The 23155-nt window shown below is 41.4% G+C and overlaps 1 protein-coding gene and 1 long non-coding RNA gene across 2 annotated transcripts in view; one reads left to right on the top strand and one right to left on the bottom strand.

The window, feature by feature from the left end:
* The first annotated feature begins 4577 nt into the window (after positions 1-4577).
* LOC120439756 lies at positions 4578-9661 on the top strand. The gene is made up of 3 exons (XR_005612736.1): positions 4578-4652; positions 6677-6844; positions 9590-9661. It is a non-coding gene; the product is annotated as an uncharacterized LOC120439756 (long non-coding RNA).
* The window catches only part of gsg1l (gsg1-like), a 32403-nt gene continuing 17905 nt past the window's right edge, over positions 8658-23155 (bottom strand). Inside the window, exons 3-5 of the mRNA XM_031732236.2 lie at positions 18382-18534; positions 14345-14456; positions 8658-10055 (exon numbers count right to left, since the gene is read on the bottom strand). Coding sequence (XP_031588096.1) covers positions 9695-10055; positions 14345-14456; positions 18382-18534 — 626 coding nt within the window. The 3' untranslated portion in view covers positions 8658-9694. The remainder of the gene's footprint in view (positions 10056-14344; positions 14457-18381; positions 18535-23155) is intronic.

Raw genomic sequence — 23155 nt, 5'->3', positions numbered from 1 at the left:
CTCATGCAGCCTCCAAATGGTGACATAAACCTCTTGTTTGGCACTAAATGAGGTACAGCACAGCCTCAGTCCTTGGAGGATATCGTACATTAGATGCATATTTCTGTGCTGCCCCTGGGCCTAATGGGGCTTGATGACAGTAATGCTTCATCTCAAGGAGGAGCTGCATTTTTAAGTGCGTACAAACAAGCTGACTGCGTGACCTTCTCTGTTAATGACAGCGCAGCATTACATAAGAGCTTTTAAACGCTGCAGCTAGGTTGGATATACATCAGTGGGTGTTGTTTTCAGCCTATGTGGCATAAGTAATACAAATAAATTAGCTGCAGATGAGCTGAAAGTAGGTTATTTGTTTCCATTAGAAACAAGGAGGACTTATAATGAGACAATTTATTTTCAGTGAGGTTTACCCCAGTGATCGATGCCCTGTATTCTCATGAATTCATCTTGGCCTGGACACAGTCTCACTCTGGGATTTCCAGGGAGTGATCAATATCCTTCCTATTGACAGTGACCTTGTCTGTGAGGTCACCTGGTGGATCTGTGTTTGGACCTCGAGCTTTCACAGAAAACTGATTAGACTGCATATCTTCTTGGATTTCAGAGTTCAGTTCAGTCCAATTGCTCATCCCTTCCTGTGGCATGAGTGAGGAGACTGAAGTGTTCTCACTGTGGCAATAAACACTGTGAACAACTAGCTTCTTCAGACAGCTTCCTCCGTTTGAGCTGAGATCAAACCACAACAGAGACAAAGGAGGAAACTGGCTTTCAAAGTTTTCATTCAGTGCTATTGTAATGCACTGTTACATAAAAAGCTAACCTTTCCCAAGCATGTACTGTGATTAGCTGCCCTGAGATTGAATGCTGTTGCATTCACTATCAGTTGCGGCCACTTTATGTTTAAGCTGTTGGTTAAAGTTATTTAACTGGATTAAATCTTGACTGGGCTGATGTAAAACACATTTAGCTGCAGAGCTTTAGTAACTTTTGAGCCACATCAGCAGTGTTTTACAGTCTGTCTCATCCATCTGAAGCTACAGTCGATCAAACATCCTTGAGCAGCGAAGCAGTTTAGTGCAGCTCTGAGACGAGTCAGGTGAATCCCAAAAGACATCTGAAAGTCAGAGAGCAGCCGGGTATCATGTTCTTTAAAAGTGGGACTATTTTACAAGCCTGCTACTTATCAACTGTAAAACATCCCACTGGCTGTGTAACCTTTATTGGAGAGGAGGCAGCTGTGTGTCACTTCATTTTCAGCTCAAACTCAGGGACGTGGCTTTGGAAAGCCGGCGCTGCGTCGCTGTGATTTGTGTGGCTCTATAGTTTACTGACCGTGAGGTTTATTTATTTATTTTTTTATGTGTGCTCTGGTCTTGTATTACACAAACATGAACGTCATCAATGCTCTTCTCTAACAGAGCAAATGAAGCACTTCAGTGTCATTGTATGCAGGCCTGTTCTCACATCACACAACAGAAGCTTTGTGGCTATTCAGTACATCAGCTTATAATAATTAGATTTATTATTTAGAAAAATATTCTCCTCTGTCCACACCTGCTCATCAAACCACAGACAGCAGTAACAACAGCAAAACTAAAAACAGGACTCTACAAAGCATCAAGAGGTTACAAAAGGCAGGCATGGAGGCTTACAAAAACCTCATGACAACAGGCAAAGTGTATTTACTTTAATTTTTATGCCGATAAAAACAACAGAAAATTATTCCCTAAAGATAAAAGTAGCAATTTTTGACCATTAGGGGGCAGAAATGCCACTTTTACAGCCAGCAGATGTTGACATTTAAACGGCTTTTATTACAACATCCAGGAGATACAGAACAACACTGTAAGTCCAATATTGACCTTTCTTGGCAGTAAATATTGTTTTTCACCCATACATGGCAGGTTATAACGTCAAAGTAATCTGATTTGATGTTATAATCGCCAATAGGTTCATACACCTCTGAAATTACTACACCTTGCATCATTGTGTAGACGTGACGTGCTGGATACAGGAATGATTTTGAAGATCTCTCATACATCTGTTAGGCCAAAATATCCAGCTGTATGTGTCAAATTATCTTTCAGGATGTTTTAAAGAACCGGATGGCAGCCAATTGTCTGTCTTGAAAAGCACAAAAAACTGAAGTTCTTCTCTGAATCTCGAAACCAATTCACCTTCAGTTCTTCCAGCTGTGAGACATCTGGTGGTAATTCTGATGAGGCACGTCAGCCATCTTGAAAAAAATTGTTTTTATCACCTGTGCAATCTCACCTGTCTTAAATATCCTGAGTCTCAATTGTCATACATGTTGTTGTTTTTTTGTCACGCCTTGATTATTTTCATTTTTCCTTCCTCTGCCTGATAAATCCTCCCTGGATCACTTACAGTCTGCAGTGCTGTTGTGAGGTCCTCTCAATGGTCCCACGTGACACTGGCGCTGTCTTAAACTCCTTAAGTTTAGGGCTCAGTTTCAGATTTTGGTGATCACTTTCAGAGTTCTTCATGGTCAATTTTTTCCTCTAAATTTCTACATTGATACAAAACAGTGGGGTCTCTGTGGTCAGCTGCTCGTTGAACCTCGGTACAGGTTTAAGACTATCAGAGACGAGGCTTTTGAGGAACTCACTCTCGTTTCTGTATGAGAGTTTATTCACAGTGTCAGAGTCCAACAAAGTTACATTCACTTCAAAGTTAGTTTCACTAACACTGGCTGACAGCAATCAGTGTCAGCTAACAGCAGCTAAAGGGGCTAACAGGAGCTAACAGAGGCGAAACAGTAGCACTTACATACGTAAAAGTTTAGCATAAGCTCAACAACTCACCTCAGCATTGCCGTCATCAGACAAAAGTGTGCAGCTTCACTGACTCATCGACTCGTATCAGACTCATATCAGAAAGTTTCACAGCCTCCTTCAGAGTGAATAAATGTAGGCGCTCACCCGGCATTGACGGTAGCCAGACTTCTTCATTTTTAGTTGACACACATCTGTTTTATTCCTAATTTATTGCTAAATGTAAATTTTGTTAAAAAATATAGTCTGTATAAAAAAGTTTTTTTTACCTAAATCATGGTAAAAACATGCCAGTCGGCTGTGGTCATTATGGAGGACAGTCTATATGAAATCTACTGGCAGCTAGCAGTGAAACCTTTACACTCTGTTACATTAAGACCCACCTGTGCAGGCTCGCTTCAGTTTAGATTTATTTATTGCTGCATCTTGCAGCACTTTGGGACTTGTGTTTCTGAGTGTTTCCCTTCTTGTGTTTGCATTCTGTGTCCCCCCAGTCTCTGCTTTAATGCTTGTGTATATATATTTTGCCTCTTTCAGTTACTTCAGGTTTAATTTTGAAGGTTGTGTCCTCATGCTGCTTTCCATTTTTTTACTTCCTTCCGTTGTTCTTTACTGTCTGCTGTAATTATTATCTGCTTGAGTTCACCTGTGCCTGGCCATCCTTCTCCCTGGAGTATATTTAGCCCATGTTTGCGGTGCAGAAACACTTTAATATTTAGATGAATTTCCCATGTGTCATTATATCTGAGTGGACAAAGCGGAAAGGAAATTCTTGCTGTGACATTAGTGAATAAATCACCTTCTTTCAGCGCTAGATTAATCTACTGAACACACACCAAAGAGACTGATTGCTACACACAAACACAAAAACACAGCACCAGCCATTCGTTTTAATCACAGCTCCATTGTTGAAGTGACGGTTTGGAAATGAAGCGCTTGTCTCCTCCTTATTATTTTCTGCATGTCTCTGAGTGGTGAAGATGTCAGAAACAGGTGATTGCACTGATCAGTATTGATTACGCCACACTATTGATTATATAAGTACCTGCTGGTTTCACAGACCGCCTGTTCCAATAGGCACACCTTTTACTAACAGCTATGTTTGCTGCATTCATGCAATGTTTGGGTAAATGAGACTGAATGTTTTTCTGAGAGTAAAGCTGCACAGAGTTTAAAAATCTTAATTAGCCAATTTAGTTAATTAGCTGAACCAAAGAACCATTTTAAGAAAATAGCTCAGCAGCAGCAGACTCCTACTGAGGAAGAAGAGGAGACACACAGCAGAACAGTAGTTTAATAACTTTCCTTTTATCCAGGAGGCAGATACTAAGCATCCACAAGACTCCAGCAAATAAAATGCTTCCAAGGTTTTAGACATTTTTAATAAAAAAGTGAGTAAATGTTTAAATATTTGGACTGTGTGTGGGTAGCTCTATAATTTTATCAGTGTGTCGGTGAGATTATATATCACTGGATGTTTTCCTCTCAGTAATAGTCGCTGGGCAGCCATGTTGTCAGCAGTTTATTAAATCTATTTTTTTTTTCAGATGATGCTGCTGTTTGAAATGGCCGATATCTCAAAATACATCATCCAATCATAAAGTCGGATCAGCGACTACGGGTGAAATAAACTTTTGTAAACTTTAGGTGAGCGACTGAAGCAGCTACCAATCAGAGTGAAGAATACCTTTGATTGACATATGAGCTGGTGTAAATACATCAAAGGGTCACCTAGGCAACCAGAGCCACAAATACCCACAAGCGACCAGCTTCAAAGTGACGGTTCCAGTCAACACGATGCATGTTAACCAGTTATTTATAGCTGAGCTGCACAGCAGGTATCTGTCCAAGTCTAAGGTACGTACTCAGTATTGACACCGTAGCATCAACAAAATAAGACCTCAGTCACAAAACCCCAGAGTCCAGTTTATGTCCATCTGTTTTGAGGGGAAAAGTGACCCATTAGTAAAATCCTTGTGATTGCTTTGGCTGCTAGCAGATTGTTAGAGTCCCCTGTTGTTTGACTAGAACGTGGATGTCAGCAAACGTTCACCAGCTGCTCTCTGAGTGCTAGAGAAACCAGAAACGCAGACAGTTTAGCCTTCATATTGAAGGTTTTTGTCTTTTGAAACTGCAGGTGACCGCAGCAATCATAGAGGTTATTGGTGCAGCACGCTCTTTATAACCACCCAATGATGTCACCCAGTGACAGCCAGAAACCACTCGCCAGCCACATTTTTCCCCACAACTTGTGATTCACTAGCTGGGCCAATGTCCTCATTTTAGGTTTGACAGTGTTGCTTAGTAGATAAAGGCAAATGGCTTGAACATGAATTGAGCTGTGGTTTGAGGAAGGCCTCAGAGGGTACTGGTGGCACTCCCGAGCCTATCAGATCCCCCATGTACTACTGAGAAGTGAAGTAAAAGGACTGAAAAATGACATGAAAACGAGAACGACAAGCTTGTAGAAGTGGGGGTGGGGGGGGGGGTGGGTGTCATATGTAGATAAGAACTGGAAGATGCGTGTTTGGAGGCGTGGTCCTGCTCCTGAAATTCAGATAATTTTTTTTCCAATTGTTCACATCCAATAATAAGCAGAACAATGCTTGCATGACATCATGCTAGCAATCTCTATACAGTATATGCTGGTCAGTTCTTGTACAGCAGATCCAGCTGTGGTCAGATGTTTCCATCATGGCCATGAATATCAAGGTAATTTGGGAATTTTAAAGATTTCTTTGAATTCTTCTTTTCCAGGGTGACGTGATTGTACAGCGTACATCTTTCATCTTTTTTCAGCTGCTTCCTTTAGAGGTCGCCGCAACAGATTATCTCCATCACGCCCTATCCCAGCATCCTCCTCTGCCACACCAACCTTCTCCATGTCCTCTTTCACTACATCCATGATTCTTCACTCTTTTCCTCCTGCCTGGCAGCTCCATATTCCATGTTGATTTTCTGATATTAGTTCATGTTGTATTCAGTTTGTTCTGAGACCTGGGATTCAGCCCATAAAGTCAGAAGGTGTTTATTGAGGTCACAGAGAACCAGATCTGAGGGCCCTCCAACCGCGGACTTCTGCAGGACCAGAAGTCTCTTTCTGGTCTTCGGGAATTTCCCCACAGACATCATGACATCACGGTGGCTATGTCCATCTTCTCTATACAGTCTCTCGATTTTATCGGTGTATGTGATGTAAAAATCTGATGAAATGACTCAACCAAGACAAGAAAACTGAGAAAAATAAAAATAATCTGTTAGTCACCTGAACAGACGAGAACAGTCAGTAACAGTGTCGCGCTGCCTGAAGATGCCCAGTGTGTGTGTTATGTAAGCGCCTGGATTGGAAACAGCTGGGATTGTTTTGGCGGAGATTTTGGGGCCAACGTAATCCAAACAGAATGACTGAAAATGTCGGTTTGTAGGGGTCGTGAGGTCGTGAGTCCTCTGTGCACTGATGTGTCTGATAAAAAAAAATGAGCATTGAATGTGTTTACTAAAATACACATTTAAGCTAACATGATATATTTTAATTAAATATTAAGTACACTGTATCATTTATGATATTGAATTTGTTTTAAATCAATGAATTTTATCTCCATGTTTAATACCCTGACTGACTAAAACATTAAAATCTGTATTTTAGACCTTCAGCTGTTATAAGTCCTTTAATATCTCTTTACACAGACTGTTCATGTGCACTCTAATGATTCATTCATGGGAGAAAATTAAATAATATGAGGGCAAATTTACTAATCCGAGTGCATGAAATCCCGAGTTCCAATTTTAAAAACTAATTAGCAGTATTACCTGAACTGTTTTGATTTGTTCCGCCACGCCGACCTGCATTTATGGATTTCTCTCCCGCCCACATCTTACAGACGTGTTGATTAGACTCGCTTTGATCCATAACATCTGATGTGATGAATGGACTCTGTGGAGCGTGATGGCCGGCAGACATGCAGAGAGGGAGTTAAATCAGGATAAATGGAGTCGCAGAGAGAGAGAGATTATTAACCTCCCAGTCAGACACACATCGAAGGAAACAGGTAAGGTCTCCACAGCCTTTTATCAGCACTTTTTATGTATGGTATGTGTACTATGGGTCAGTTACACTTATTAAAAATAGGACGCTAACTTCCTTTGAACTCTGAAAAATCCTGGCTGCTGATTGCACCAACTGATCTGGTGCGAGGCGACCTGTCTCAGTTGGGATCCGACTTGGACTGGTCTCCAGCAGCTTTTAGTGGTTTGCACATTGCTGTTTTTTACTGTAAACTGATGGGAGAGCAAGCTGCCTCCAGCTCAGCTTTTACTGCTCTGAGATCAGTTACGACCTGCATCCGTGCGACTGACTGAATCTAATATGTTTATCAACAGTCTACCTTTAATTTAGGGACATTATTCTACAGAAGAAACATTGTTACTTTTGATATTTTATGCACAATTTTCCAATATTACAGTTTTATGTGTACCGAGGTGTTTTCATCGTGTTTCCTTGCTTCTTTTACCCAGTAGATCTTTATCCATAAAGTGTTTCCTAGTGAAATTTAACATGTTAATATTCAATTGAGAATTTCTTTTGAAAAATAAATGTAATTAGTAAAAATAATAAAGTGCATTAATCCACAAGTAAAATAAAGCACCTTTTTTAAATCATGTGTATCGAAAAAAGATGACTGTCACTAAGTCATTCATTTGGATCAGATGGTGGAGGACTGTTATCAGCCTAAAGCCTGGGTTACATGTGCATTACTGCAGTAAAGTTGTGATCATGAGATTGTAACGTATGAATCTATGAAGACTGACTCAGAAAACTGCAGGTCTTCTTCACTGGCTTCTTTTGTCAGTCCTTAAAGCTGGTGGTTGATGGAGGCAATGAAATGAAAGAAAAGACTGGACTGAACCCTCAGCACTCAAGATTTTAGTTTAAACATCAGCTCCACATTCAGCATCATCAACAGGATGTGGCCTGAACACGACCTGTAAAAGTGCAACGTGTGGTATTTTAATCTGACTCAGGCCAAAAATAATCATAATCTCTGTTGCTTCCTGTCCTGAGGCCAACTTTTCTTGATTTCCCACAGTTTCTGTGTTTCTCTCTCTCTAAACTTTGCTGCATTTTTCTGCAGACTACATCAGATAAGAGATGCCAAGGCTCACAAAGAAGCATGTCTTGGAGCATGCTTGATCGGTTGGCAGTCTTGCTTGCCCGGGAGATTCTCCAGGGACTGATTTGACCTGGAAAATAAGGGTTCACATGAGCTACAGAGCCAGTGTGTTAATCTAATAGCATGTCTACTGCAGTCATGTTCACTACTGGGCCAAAAAAATGTGGGTTGGATGATGTAGTTTGATGATTTATCATCTGTTAACGCAGGAAGGACTGAACTCAAAATATTGTGTTTTGCATATTGATCTTGGCCGTTTCTGCTCATTGGACCCTACTACAGTAGCTTTGCATGACTCACAGCACAAAACAATCTGTGTTATAGTGAGCCCTGCACATCATCGATCTGAAACAAGCTTTTTAACCAAGAAGAGAACGTTTAAACAGCTGGTGGGCGGGGCTTCTGTATTAGGAGTACCTCTTCTGTCACAGTAACGACGTTCACCTTTATACTGCCTGTGGTGTAAAGTGTGTTCACAGTCCTGCGCACACAACAAAGAAAGTGATAAGAAATCAGTAATTAAGTAACATATTTGTTACTTTAAAAAAAAAGTAATAAATAATGAGTACTAATTATTTTTTAGTAACATTTCTAAAACTGTGCATCAGTTACATCTGTTGAAAACAATTTGAAGACAAGACAGTTGCGTAACATATTTGAGTTTTAAAATATTTTAATGACTATTTGAATATTTAAAAATCACGACCATCCCAACTGCAAAGCGATCGCACTCCAACAAAGTGGACTCAGGGGGACAAACATGCTCGAGCACGTCAGTAGTACAACTCAGTCTGATATGACAAGTAGCATATGTGGCTAATGTTAGCTAAATTAGATATTGCTGTTCCTCTACGGTGGCCCTGAGGTGCAAAACACACACAGACACACAAAAATTAACTGTGAATAAATTATTATCACTGCTGAACAAACCACAAATAACATTTATACTGTGTATAGTCCAGTAACAGGGTATGCAGCTGTTCATACATTTCATAGCAACAGTTTGATGAAGTTTGACGATGAGTCATGTTTGACCATCTCCTTCAGGGGCGATGCAGCTTAATCAGAAATTGGAGCTCTATTTTTGAACACAATCACATTTGATTCTAATTAATTTGATAGAAATTATTAATAAATTATTCTTGATGTTTTTTTTTTAAAATTCTCCTCCCAAGAGTCTTTTATTCAGTATACATATATTTTTATTTTACATGGATAATATTAAACAGTTGGTGTACACAAACTTGTGTTTGCCAGAAAGTCCAAGAAGGATGTTCAAGGATGTTTGCTGGGAACAAACAAGAAACCTTAATGAAAACATTTTTGTATTTTCTAAAATACTTCTGTGTTTTGGACTTGAGGGCCACCGTAATTTCCGCTTCTTGCTACAAGGGTCGCTATTCAGCAAAGGCTTTCACCATTTTTCAAACTGTGACGATGTGTTGATGTTAGAATACTACACACAGCACCTCAAAATAAGCAGGAGAACGCCTACTTTCACACACAGTCTATTTCTCACACTTTACACTGACTTTCACATCACACACAGCGAGAACATTTGTATTTCCTTTGTGTAATCCACGTTTACTCTGTCTTTTAGTTGTCCTCTGCCTCTGCTTTCAGTTACAGTGGACAAACTAGCAGCCGGGTCCACATGTGATGGTGCAGTTCACCTCATTGTGTAGCCACGCCCCCAACCCACTCAATCCCCTCATTCCAGTGTGTGACTCAGCACTGCTCCTCCCCCAGTGAGTCCGTGTTCTCCCCCAAGTCTATTGAGGCTGACCCCGCTCTCATCTTCCCACGTCCTGGTCCGGGACCTGGACCGGGACCCGCGCCGGGCCCCCCGACAACAAGCCCGGCTCTGGTGCCGCTGTGGCCGGGGTAGACCTCCACGGTGCTGGAGATGGACTGGAGTGAGCGGTCCCGGAAGTAGTGGAAAGCTTCCTGGTCCAGGTAGTTCTGCTCCTCACGCAGGCCCTGCTCGAAGAGCTTCCGCTTGTGTCTGAACTCGATCACAGTCTTGGTGTAGGAGTTCAGGGTGGTGACGGAGGCGGCCATGCAGCAGGTGAAGGAGCCCCACGCCATGCTGAGTGGAATCAGAGAGAAGAAATAAAAAAGTATAAAATATATCTTTGGAAAAATGTAATTATAATTTTACTTGAAAGCTTGAAAGAAGAAGGCAGCTGGACTTCTGTAGGTCACATAGATTGGGCTGGTGGTTTTACCCTTAACCTCCAGTGACGGTAATTACCCACACCCCTTTTCAAACCGTGGGTTATGTGACGACTCACATAGTCAGTTGTGGGTCAACCATCATCTGGACCACATAGAAAAGAACAACGCCCACTAGGGGTTGATATACCTGGGACTCTCGACCTTTTGTGTCTGAAGAACCGTCTTGGATGAGACGTGAAACATCTTCACCTTCTACCAACACAAACTAACATGAACTGAATGAGAATTTGCACACTTATAGTTTTTCTTGCTCCTATTAAAAATAAAATAATCCCGGTAATCTTTTGATTCAACACAAACAAACAAGGGCATCAAACCTCAGTCTCCCAGTCTCCAGGTCTTCTGGGGAACACCGATGTGTAATTCTTCCAGCGTGATATGACATCATCACGGTCCGTGTATAAACACTGCTCGGTACTTTGAGACTGAAGGGTTTAATTCTTACGGAATAAAACTCCCCCAGAGAAACATCTTTGAAGATCCAGTGAATATTCTGAGCTTTTCATCTTCATTCCTTCAAATATTAGCAGGATGATGATCGATGCTCTGCTACCTCAGAGTGTGTGGTGACTCTGGAGTGCCTAATGTTGAGCAAACAGTGTGGAAAATAAATGCTGTACAGCACAAAAACACCAAGCAGAAGTTCTTAAACATGCTGAGCAAGAAAACCATGAAAGCAAACTTAGAGATAAAACAAAATGATGCATGAATCCATCACTTTTTATCTCGGGACAACAGGAATCCAAAGTGTGATGTAATTTGGATAATACACTATAAACTGTAATCAATCACTTTTCCTTCCCTTTTATAGGATTATGTTTATAATTGAACCATTATTGTTCCTCAGAGGAAGCAGAGAAACTGTTTAAAGGCAAAACCAAATAAACAATATGAAATTACAGCAATAAATCATCGCGTATAGCACCACAGTGAAGCATAAAACAAGTCACCGCAACGTAAAATATATAAATTACCCTCAGTCAAAGACACAGTTTCTTTATTTCTTTTGTTATACGATGAATATGATTCAGGTTTATTGATTACATATCAGTTTTACACCCAATTACTGTTGGAGCTACAAGCTTATTATAGTCGACGCTTTAGTTTGTTAACATTTAATGATATGTTTATTAAGTATAAAATTAATATTTGGCATGTGTCCTCCATATACAGTAATAATTAAGAAACCTAAAACTATCACTGAACTAATAAAAACGAAACTGAAACCTCTGTAGAAACGAACTAAAACTAAACTGAATTTCAAACAAAAGGTAAGATAAGATAAGATAAGATAACTCTTTATTGTCATTGCACAGTCATACATAGTACACTAGTACAATGAAATTGGAAAACTGTCCTACGTCGGCAACAACCAACCATGTAACACAACACAACATGACACGATACGACACATCACAACGCAACACAAACAACACAACACAGTATAATAACTTAGTTAAAAAGAAGAAGAAGAAGAAGTGTATTTGTATTACTGTTATTATTGCACATTAATTATTATTGCACCTTGTTATAAATATAAATATTATTATTATTATTACTGTTTTTACCGTTGTTAACGGTAAGTCCAGGTAGGTAGCCAGTCAAGTTTAGCTATTTGCATTGATTAGGGCTATTGCCCTGTTGTAAAAGCTGTCCTTGAGTCTATTCGTTCGGGACCTCAGCAGCCTGAACCTCCTGCCAGACGGCAGCAGCTTAAACATCCGGTGTCCTGGGTATGTGCAGTCCCATAGGATGCTGCGTGCCCTCTTGAGACAGCGAGTGCTGTACAGGTCCTTCAGGGAGGGAAGAGGATGTCCAATGATTTTTTGGGCCATATTGATGACCCTCTGGAGTGCCTTTCTGTGTGCTGCGGTGCAGCTGGAGAACCACACACTGATGCAATATGTCAGCACACTTTCAATGGAGCAGCGGTGAAGACGGTCAGCAGCTCCTTCTTCAGGTCCATTTTTCTGAGGATTCTCAGAAAGTGGAGACGCTGTTGGGCCTTCTTTAAAACTGCAGAGGTGTTTGAGCTCCATTGGAGGTCTGTGTCTATGTGCACACCCAGAAACTTGAAACTGGAGACCCTTTCCACACACTCCCCGTTGATGCTGACAGGCTGCAGCTCAGACTTCCTCCTTCTGAAATCAACAACAAGTTCTTTTGTCTTGTTGGTATTGAGGTCCAGGTTGTTATCTACACACCAATCTGACAGCCTCTGAACTTCAGCTCTGTACGCCGACTCATCTCCCCCAGAGATGAGCCCCACCACGGTGGTATCATCTGCAAACTTGATGACTGCGTTGTCTGGGTGGGTACTAACACAGTCATGTGTGTACAGAGTGTACAGTAGGGGACTCAGTACACAGCCTTGTGGGGAGCCGGTGTTAAGGCTGAGGGCTGAGGAAAGATGAGGCCCCACTCTAACTCTCTGTACACGGTCTGAGAGGAAGTCTCTGATCCAGCGGCAGGTGGTAGAAGGAAGTCCGATTTCCAGCAGTTTCAAAAGGAAATAAAAACACAAACCAAGTAGAACAAACTAAATTATAAAAACTGTGCAGTGGTAATCCAGAGCTGTAAAATACTTTACAGCCTTTCGGATAGTGCAGCTTTTATTTGTCCAGCACTGAATTTTCACACCAAGCACCAGGCGTCCATTTTTAAACGTTTTCAAAGGACATCACTTTACATCCAGCTAGCACCTGTCAGTCAAAGAGGCCACGCCCCCAAATTTAAGCCTCAACAATTTTGATTTGTGTGTGTGTGTGTGTGTGTGTGTGTGTGTGTGGGGGGGGGTTAAATCAGACTGTAAACATGTTTGTTTCTCTGTAGAGTTGAACATTTTAACATGGCAGTCTATGTGGGACTGACTTACTCCTGAAGCCCCTGCTGGACACTAGAGGAACTGCAGTTTTTCTTGGCTTAGTTTTAACTAAAAACCCGACTCTTCTGCAGTTTTTACTGCCTCCCTGAGTTTATAAGTGTGTTTTGTTTCTCACAGATTCCCTCCTGAGCATGTCTGCTGTCAGCCGCACACCATAGCTCCACAAGCTGCGCTGCCTTTTCTCAGGAGATTTTTCTTTATCTTTAAATATGATTCAAATGAAGAGCAAAGAACCAGAGGTAGATGTGGTGGTTATTAAGAAATATCCTAAATAATTTGGACTATGATTTCTTTAACAACATAAATGAAACAGACTTATCTTACTGCAAAGCATAAAGAAAATGCTCGCAGTAGAGGCGTAACACGTGTTTCGCTGGTTTTGACAGAACGTGACACAGAGGTTGTTTTCCCATGAAAATGTACTCGGCCTTTGCTGTGTCTTCAGCACAAACAGTTCTAAAAGCACAGAGCTAGGAAACCCTGCCAGCAGACTAAGAGCTGCTTTGTTTGTGTTTTTTCCGTTTTCATATTAAGCGTTTTCTCTTATTTCTAACACCCGCTTGTGCTAAAATCAAATTAAGGTTATTGCTTTCAGTGGAGCTTTAAGCAGAAAGTTTGAGTGCACATCAGGCGTCCGTCGCCATCATTTCATTTGTCCTGAAGGAGCGTTTTGGCCTTCTGTTCCAGCAGAGGTTAATCCTCCTTTCCACTTTAACGATCCTGAATGGCTCCCTCGTGGTGGTAAATGGAGGCTTTCACTTAAATGACTAACACAGAAAATCTTTCTATTAACAGGAGCAGGTGTTCTCGTTCCAGGTGTTTCCCTCCTTCTGTCCTGGTTTACTCGTGTTCGGTTGAAATCCATGTCTGTGCTTCTTCATTTCTGCTCATTTGTATCACTTATGCAGATCTTTATAAGGCACAGTCACTTCTTCTCTCTGTTAGTTCAATAAAGGACTTTTTTGAGCTCAGCAGCTGCAACTCAGCTTTCAGCAGAGAGCAAGGACAATTATCAGAGTAACAGCAGCTCCCTGCATACCTGCAGACCACCTGCTGCACGCCTCCACCCACAGTCATTACAGCGAGGTACTTGGAGAAGTGATGGGTCTGTCTGTGAACATCTATTTGCCATTTTGTTGAATTTTTACATAAACGTGGACTCACAGACAGTCATTAAACGTTATTATGAACACTGGTTTAATGTTAGGGTGAAGCTAGTTAGTGTGTTTAACGTGTGTGGGTGGGTGTGGACTGACCAGAAGGACCATCCGTAGTCCCAGCTGTGAGGCCTCCAGTCTTCAGGACCCAGACTGACTGTGATCTGGAACACCTGGGTGTACATCATGTGGGCCACCATACCCAGAAGACCTGCAACACACACACACACACACACACACACACACACACACACACACACACACACACACACACACACACACACACACACACACACACACACACACACACACACACACACACACACACACACACACACACACACACACACACACACACACACACACACACTTTTAAATAACCCTGTGGACTGAGGCATATGAATGTGGGTCAGTGTGGACCGTGATATTTATCTTAAACAGGAGAAAATGCTCATTTTAACTAGCTTGGGTCACTCTGTCATCATCACGGGCCGAATAAAAGTTTGATATAAAATATATAATTTTTTACTACTGTCTGTGGTCATCATTTACCCAACTGAACATTACATCAGACTGAGCTGGAATCCTAATTTTACATTTGATTTGTAAACCCAATAATGTGGCTGCAACGTAACAAGAGGCAGAAACTGAAGATAAAAATCTGGGGAAGCAGTTTAGTGACGGACCTGTGATGGCAGCTACCCAGATAGAGACAGACTCCGGGGGATCCGCCTTCAAGACCATTTTCATTAAATAAAAAAAAACTCTTTTTGCTCAACTTTATGACCATTTTATTGTTTCAATAATTGTTCAGTGAAATTTTGCACTCATGTGCTGTAACAACCCTTTTTTAAAAAAACAAAAAAACAGAGGATTTCATTATCTCTGTGTTACTGGATAAAAAAAACGCTTAATGAGATTTACAGGAAAAAGCTGCTTTATTGTTCCCCAGTGTAAGCACTGATAATTCAATTCAATAAAACTTTATTTATATAGCACCAAATCACAACAGCAGTCACCTCAAGATGCTTATATTACAAGGTGGAGAGCCTACAATAACAGAGAGAAAACCCCAACAATCAAACAACCCTCTGAGCAGGCTGTTGGTGACAGTGGGAAGGAAAAACTCGCTTTTAGCAGGAAGAATGCGTTCAGGCAGATCTGGCTCTGTGAAGCCGCTGAGACTGATTTCAGTGATTCTCAGTGAGAAATCTGACAACCTTAATTTCTCCACTGAACCTTTAAAATATTGTTTGACAACATTTAATGACTGAATCTCAGTCTGTAAACACATTTCAACATTAAATGTAATCTGATTACAATCAGTAGTTACATTTTAGTTCAGTTTTAGAGTCTTAAAGTCATTTCAGCCTCATCTTCACTCAGATACTCATCTCTGAGGTTCAGCTGTGACAGACATTTTTCCATCCCTGTGATTGATTACAACATGACCAATGATTGATCACTGATCAGTGTGTTATGTGTTTAAAGCTTTACAGGGATCAGTTTGATTTAAACTGCGACTCCTACAATGATGTACAGTAAGTGCTTCCAGTGCAGGAGACTGACTGTGTGTCAGCTGCATCACTGCCCACAGAGTCAGACAAATGAACACTACAGACTTTATTCTAAGCTGATAATAAACCTGTGACATGAGCGCCGACTCCGTCCTTTCATATTGAGGACTAAATGATCATAAAAGTGCTCTTTTTAAGGACAAAAAATAACAATCTAATGTCCAATGTTTGACTTTAATGTTCAGCAACTTTATAAATGGGGAAATGAAACCGAGGGTCAGACAGGTGCTTCACATTTATCCATCAGTAAATCAAGTAACAGCACGATTTATTCTAAGGCCTTTTCTGGGGGGGGGGGGCTAATTAAGTTTTTAAAAACTTTTCTGGACGCATAAACACATTTAAGCATCACCATTAGACAAAATGTCTTTAACACATTAAATATTCCTGTTTAAATGAGTCCTCTTTAGTCCCAGGTCAGATCAAACCCTGTGAGAACGGCTCGCAGACACATTAGTGTGTTTTCTTGCTCTTACATAACAACAGAAACCCTCAGCACGAGACAGTCTGCCACCGTAATTACCCCAAAGCAAAAACAACAGTAAATCACTGCAGCCCAACATATTACCAGTAATGAATCAGAACACATGTAATTATCATAATTAGTCATTATACAGAATCAATTGAATCAATGAGCCCGCTCGGAAACATCCAATCAATTACAGAGCGCGACACAATCAGTCAGCAGAATTACAACAAAGTCAAAACGCCGTGGCGCAAACGAGTCGATGTGACATTAATGAAGGCGTTATACATCGTGTGTGTGTGTGGGGGGGGGGGGGGGAACACAAGCAATAGGGTCCTTTATCTGCTCCACAGTTTTCTCAGCTCCGTATTCATCAGCTTTAAGACACCCACCATTACTTTTTATTTATTTATTAGTAAATCAAAGCCGTTTGTTGATGTCTTCACTTTTTACAGTGGACGCGTTTCCTGCTCCATATTTGTATTCCTGAACTCTACTACAGCAGATTTGCATAAGTCACAGTTTACATTTTTAGCTTCCTCTGATTGGCTGGCCCTTGTAATACGAAGAAGGTTGAAGAAGAAGGTTGGCTGGGTGGGAGGGGAAAGGCGGAGCCTGGTAAAAGAGGTGGGAGTCCTCATCAGGTGGCTGGGTTCAGGCCAACCGCTATAGGTGGCATCCAATCAGGACGCCACCTCAGACATCGAGGAGGCCTTTGGGTAGAGCCACAACTTGCTGGTGAGATTATGTATTACATTTAGCATGGAGAAGGAAGTGGAAAACTTTTTAGGGAAACGGCATTTGTGGCAGTGATAAATAGTTTATGTGGCTCACAGGTGAGTGCGGTGGGAGCTCCTAGCAGAAGTTTGTTTTGGGCTCCTGAGAATGCGGGGCTCAGGTGTGGAGTATATACGCTGGTCTCCTTAGATTTAGCTACGGGCCTGAAAAGTGAAGCCGATGCAAAAGTGCTTTAAACCTGACCCTGGCTTCTTTTCTCTGTGACCTCTGTTGCTTATTTTAGGTCAAATGAATAAAACATCAAGTGTCTTTTGTAAATGATCGTAGCTAACGATGTGTGATTGACAGCTCCACACACAGATCTGGCCCTCACTGGCTACGCCTGGTTTTTGGAGTACGTGAGCAGAGGGAAGGCCTGGATTTTTATCTCTGCTGTGTAATAGTTTTCAAAATGTCAATTACCTTTTCCTGGTGGAGAATGAGCATGAGGTTTTTACATAATTCAGAGCAGAAGTGTCACTTGTGATATGAAGTGATTAAGGGAGCATGCTTCAGAGGTTTGCTGCATAAATGCTGTAAAATGTGCCGCTGTCCTCTGAGAGGAGCAGACGAGCAGAGTGACGGACACGTCGCCAACTTCTTGTGTAAGAGGTTTAACGTAAATTGGGAGAAAAATCCCTGGCACCGCCACATCCAAGGCTGCCATGGGATAACCTCTGACCCTGGACGACCTCACAAATCTGCCTCAGGCTCTGTCCGCTCTGCTGCTGATTCTCACAGCAATACTCAGAATATATGTGGGTGTTTAAATGGTGCCCAGTGGTGTTTAAAGGTTGTTCCTGATGCTAAATTTCACTGAACACAAATGATCTTTTGCCAGGAAGACCAACAAAACAGAAACTATTTATTAACTTATCCAAAAGATGATTAGCTAACAAGAAGGAGGAAGGGAGGGAGAAGAAGAATTGAATAAAAAGAAGAGAAAAAAGTAGGAAGAAGGAGGAGAAAGAAGAAGTGGAGAAAAGGAAGGAAGAAAAAAGGGAAAAAGGAGGAGAGGGACTAAGAGACGAAAAACTAAAGAGTTAGATGAGGGAAAAGAGGAAAAGCAGGAAGAGGAAGCAGAAGAAGAATTAGAATAGAGGAAGGAGGAAGATAAGAAGATTGCAGAAGAGGGGAAGGATAAAAGTATGAAAAAGAACAGAAAAATTAGAAGAAATTCTGAAAATGAAGAAGAATGATAGTGGGTGAGAAGTACAAAGAAGGAAGTGACAAAGGAGATAAAGAACAAGGAAAAGAGCATAAAGAAGGAAGGCAAGAAAAAGAAAGAGAAGAAAGAAAGGGGACTTGCATCTTACCGGACAGCACGGTGAAAACGGCAGCGAAGGCGTTGAGTTTGAGTCCGTCGATGACGTTGCTGGAGTGGAAAAGCTCGAGACACATGAGGCTGAAGCCGACCACCAGCAGCAGGATGTAGAGCACCTCGGACACCACGGACAACCACAGCACGCCTACAGACACCAACAGACCGCTCAGTCAGACAGACCTCACATGGATGCTTCCCGTACTTCTGAAGCTACGAGGGCTCAAAACGCTGGAGAGAAACTTTGGCGTTTGAGTGTCCTCCCATTTGTTCCAACTTCAGCCATTCATTCATCTGCTGTCCAATAAGCCACAAATCTGTGATGAAACTTTGATGAATTCTCGGATAATGACACATCTCTCCTCTGTAGTGAGGACACGGCACTTAGAGCTCAAAACAAGGTGAGGTTATTTGTTTCTCATCATCCCAGAGGAGGAGAGGAAGGTGTTTGAGCCCTCTGGTCATAGAGAAAAACCCCAGCAGAGCTCAGAGAGACATTATAAAGGATGATGAACAACTGTTACAACCCCGCTGTACCGTGCGACATTTTTAAAGCATAGAAGAGATGTCATCCTGTAGCAGAAGCTGCCCTTGGGGTCCACTCTCACTACCACACTTCTTTTCTCCACATGTATTATTTCTAAAAAGGCAAAAAGCTCCTCACGACACAGAATTAAACAGGATTATCTGCTCCTCTCTGCTCTGCTCTGCTGGGGATGAAGAGGAGGTAAAATTACAACCTCCAGGCTGAATTTTCAATTTGAATGTCAGTGAGTTTTGGTGCGGAGCTTCAAAACCCCCAAACTGGGAATATTGATCACTAATTTTGTCTTTCCTCTTTTCTCTAGCAAGGTGGCAACCTTAATTCTGTATTCAGTGTTTTACATAAGCCATGGCGGGTAATGTCAGGATTAAAAAAGGCAACAAAAAGTGTAATTTAATCAAAAGCAGTGATGGATCTTTTTAAGCTAAGAAGAGCTTCACCAACTATTGTTTCCTCTGCATCAGGATGCTAACCTTTCATCCATGTCATCGTCTCCACGTGGACATATTTCTTCCAAACGGTCTAATAAACTTTTCAGACTCCTTAATAAAGCTTAACGAACATCTTTAACTTCAAACAGCTGCAAAGGAGAAGCCAGACCTTGTATTTCATGTGGTAGCACTGGTTTAAAGTCAGGGAACAACACTTTAGCCACCACAGAGCATTTGAATATTGGCACCATGGAGATAAAGAGGACGAGTCTGTGTGTCTCTGCTTAGACTGCTGTCAGATAAGCAGGAGAAACCTGTTCACATTCCAGCACAACAAATTTACTTAGTTTTGTTGTTTAGAAGTAAACAGCAGTTATCGGGTGCGTTGAGATCACAGTTCACACGAGCAGTGACACAGATAAGGTGTGGAGCTCAGTCATCTGGGATGATCTCAGAGTAAATTAATCCACATCAAAAGGAAGGAGGTGGTGTGGGCATCTGACTGAAATGCCTCCTGGATGCCTCCGAGGTGAAGTGTTCCTGGGAGGAGATCCTGGGTCAGACCCAGGACGTCTCTGCTGCGATGGGGACCTGATAATTGGTAAAGGATGGATGGATGGCTAGGATGGACAGACAGGTGGAAAAGGTGGAGGGATGCATGAACACATGAATAAAAATACCTAATGGGGTTACTAAAAGAGCACCTGACTGACTCATATGACATTTGCTATTGAAGAGGAAACCAGAATACCACCAGCTTTATTAAACCATCTAAAGATATTTAACATCGAAGTTTTAAAAAATACCAGCGATGAATTGAATCCATCTGAAATGTGTAAAAATAGTACAAAAGTGAATCATTTCGCTGCTCACATCAGAGCTCATGCACATGATGCTCAGTATTATATTCTCACTGTGATTCTTAATTGGGAAAGAGGTTAAGAAAGTAGATGAATGAATGGATGTTATTACCTGAAACTATAATAAAATATATAAATAATTATCAATAAAAAGAACTTTAACCTAAATGCACTGGTGCTTTATACGTAACGAGCTGGTGCTGGCAGACCTGTCGGGCACAGATGCTGAAGGACGCCGTGTGCTTGTGGAGATACGAGCAGGTTTGACGGAGCAGCAGAATCTGACACCCCGGAAATGAGAACGGGATGAATATCTCCCAGTACGAGCAAGGCCAGCGTGCCCTGTGTCAGTTATCAGTTCAGTGCACAAACTGTTTTCTACTCATGTGAGGTTCTCCTAATGTGAAGTGTAGGTGCTGAGAGAGGAGGAAAAATAAAGCACATGTGCAGCGGCAGCCCAACGCAGACACAAAGAAGCAGCTAGGAAACTTTCTCTCTCATCAGCCACACGAGCAGATTTTATTCAGATGCGTCCGAGCTCGTCCTGCATCATTCCGTTTATTTAATCACATCAAATTCCCAGCAAGAGATGAAAGATGACAAGAGACACTGCTCTGACTCGAAACCCTGTAACCGGTGTGATCCCGCAGGTCGCACGAATTGCATCTTTTGACTCCACGCTCTCTGATTTCTTATTAGCCGCCGCTGTAATTTCCACCCAGTCGATACAAACAAATTCCAGAGGTATAACCGCCTGCAGGGAAATTCAGAGTGCAACAATATTGACCAAACACAATTTTCTCCCCTGTTTCTGTCTTATTGAATATGCACCAGTAGACTGAGCAGACTTCATTAGACTGAAGGCACTAAATAAAATGTGCTGTGAAGGACTAAACCAACACTTCCTGATAACAGGAAGGAAGCAGCTCATCAGACCAAGTCTCATGTAATGGATATAATTACACCTTTAATTACTCTGTGCATGCAAGTGTGTGTGTGTGTGTGTGTGTGTGTGTGTGTGTGTGTGTGTGTGTGTGTGTGTGTGTGTTTTCCAGTTTGCCAGTGGTGTGTGAAGTCAACAGTTTCTTGGGTTAATACGTTTCTGACACCATTTTTGGGGTTTTAGACTTTTTAAAAACATTTTCATGTCATCAAATGCAAATTCTGGTGAATTAATGCTGCTGCAACTCGATACCGGATAAGATGGTTTTACCTGCAGTCACCACCAGGAGGTAGGTTTGAGTGTTCAACATCCCACCAAAGGGATTTGTGTCTTCTCCTGGGATCAAACTGGGTTTCAGCTTTATTACATTTTAGGAGCTGGAGGTGACCAAATTTGGATGACTTAGACTTAGAGCTTTTTATTGTCATTGTGCAGTTTCTTGCACAGCGAAATTGGGTAGCTGGACCACAAAGGTGCAAAAGTAAGAAGAGGAAACAATATACAATGAGGGAAAAAAAATAGTAATAACAATAAAATAAAAAGCAATCTATATGTATACATATGTGTGAGTGAAACTATATACATGGTGTATGCGTAAGAAACATTGACACAGAATGAGAGGGTGGAGTGCTAAGTGTTCGGCCAATGCTAACTAGCTTAGTTATCCATAGACTGTATGGGAGCATCACACAGACGGACAGGCCTGCTCAGTAACTTCCAAATGAATTCCTGAAATTCCTAGAAACTGGAGACTTCTTGGATGGTCTGTGAGCACAGTACCAGCACCAGCTACAACAACAACCACCTGTGTCACCATCCAGCTGTCAGCCATTAGGGCCATGCCCCTTACTTCAATCACCGAGTTTCCACAAATGGTAAAATTATCAGTAATGACCAAACATGTTTTTTGTACAAGGGTGTAATATCTGTTTCTGCCATTGGTGGAGACTGACTCACTTTTGGAGCTTCTGGTGGACGTTAGAGGAACTACATTATTATTACCAGTTATCTAATCATATTACCTCCAACATTAGTTAATATTTCAGACACTTGAAAAATCAAGTTCATTTATTAAATTTATCTGGGTTTTGGAAAGTTTTGGAAAATGACATTTTTCCCCTATTTTGCCTCATCAAGATGTGATTAAGTGCAGACTTTCAGTTTTCATTTAAGACATTTACCCAAAGTGCTCCATTAACTGTTTGGACATTGTAGCCGTTTTTATACACAAGTCCCCATTTTTAGAGGACCAAAGGTAATTGGACAAGCAGTTTCACTGCCAGGCGAGGCCAGCTCCCTCATTATTCCATGAGAAATTAAGCAGATTAAAGATCTGGAGCTGGCTTCAAGTGTTCACTGGAACTCTGAATCCAAGGTCCAAAGAGATGTCGATGGAAGAAAACAATTCCATCAGTAAGTTGAAAGAACAAAATAAGCCTCTCAAAGACGCAGGAAAACATTTAGATGTGACCAACAAACTGGTTAATTCTGAAAAATAAAAATAAAATGCATTAGTCAGCTCAGCAATCCTGGAAAGAAAACTTTTACAACAACATGCAAACCATTGATTAGACTCAAGATCAGGGAGGACAGATTAGGACAGAAAACATCTAAAGAGTCTGCAGAGTTCTGTAAAAATAAAAAAAATCTTTGGACAGATAAAGAAATTATGATGAAATTATAGCAGAATGATGGAACAACAAGAGAACGGAGGAGGAGAAAAAACAGCTCATGATCTGAAGCAGAGACATGGTGAAAGTAGTGTTATGGCACTGGACTGTGTGGCTGCCACTGGCACCGGGGTCACTGGTGCCTATTGATCACCGACTGCTGATAGAAGCAGCAGGGCTCAACTTTCTGTTCAGATTCAGAGACGCAAAAAGAAGCAGCAGCTAAAACTGCAAATTTACATTTTTTGGAATTTAGTGCAAACTTTGGCACGAAATAAGTCTTGGGACCAAAGACGATAACTTCCCACACCTTTCTGACAA

This window comes from Oreochromis aureus, linkage group 4 (assembly GCF_013358895.1).
Source record: "Oreochromis aureus strain Israel breed Guangdong linkage group 4, ZZ_aureus, whole genome shotgun sequence".
NCBI lineage: Eukaryota > Metazoa > Chordata > Actinopteri > Cichliformes > Cichlidae > Oreochromis > Oreochromis aureus.
This window is presented reverse-complemented; position numbering and strand designations above follow the sequence as displayed.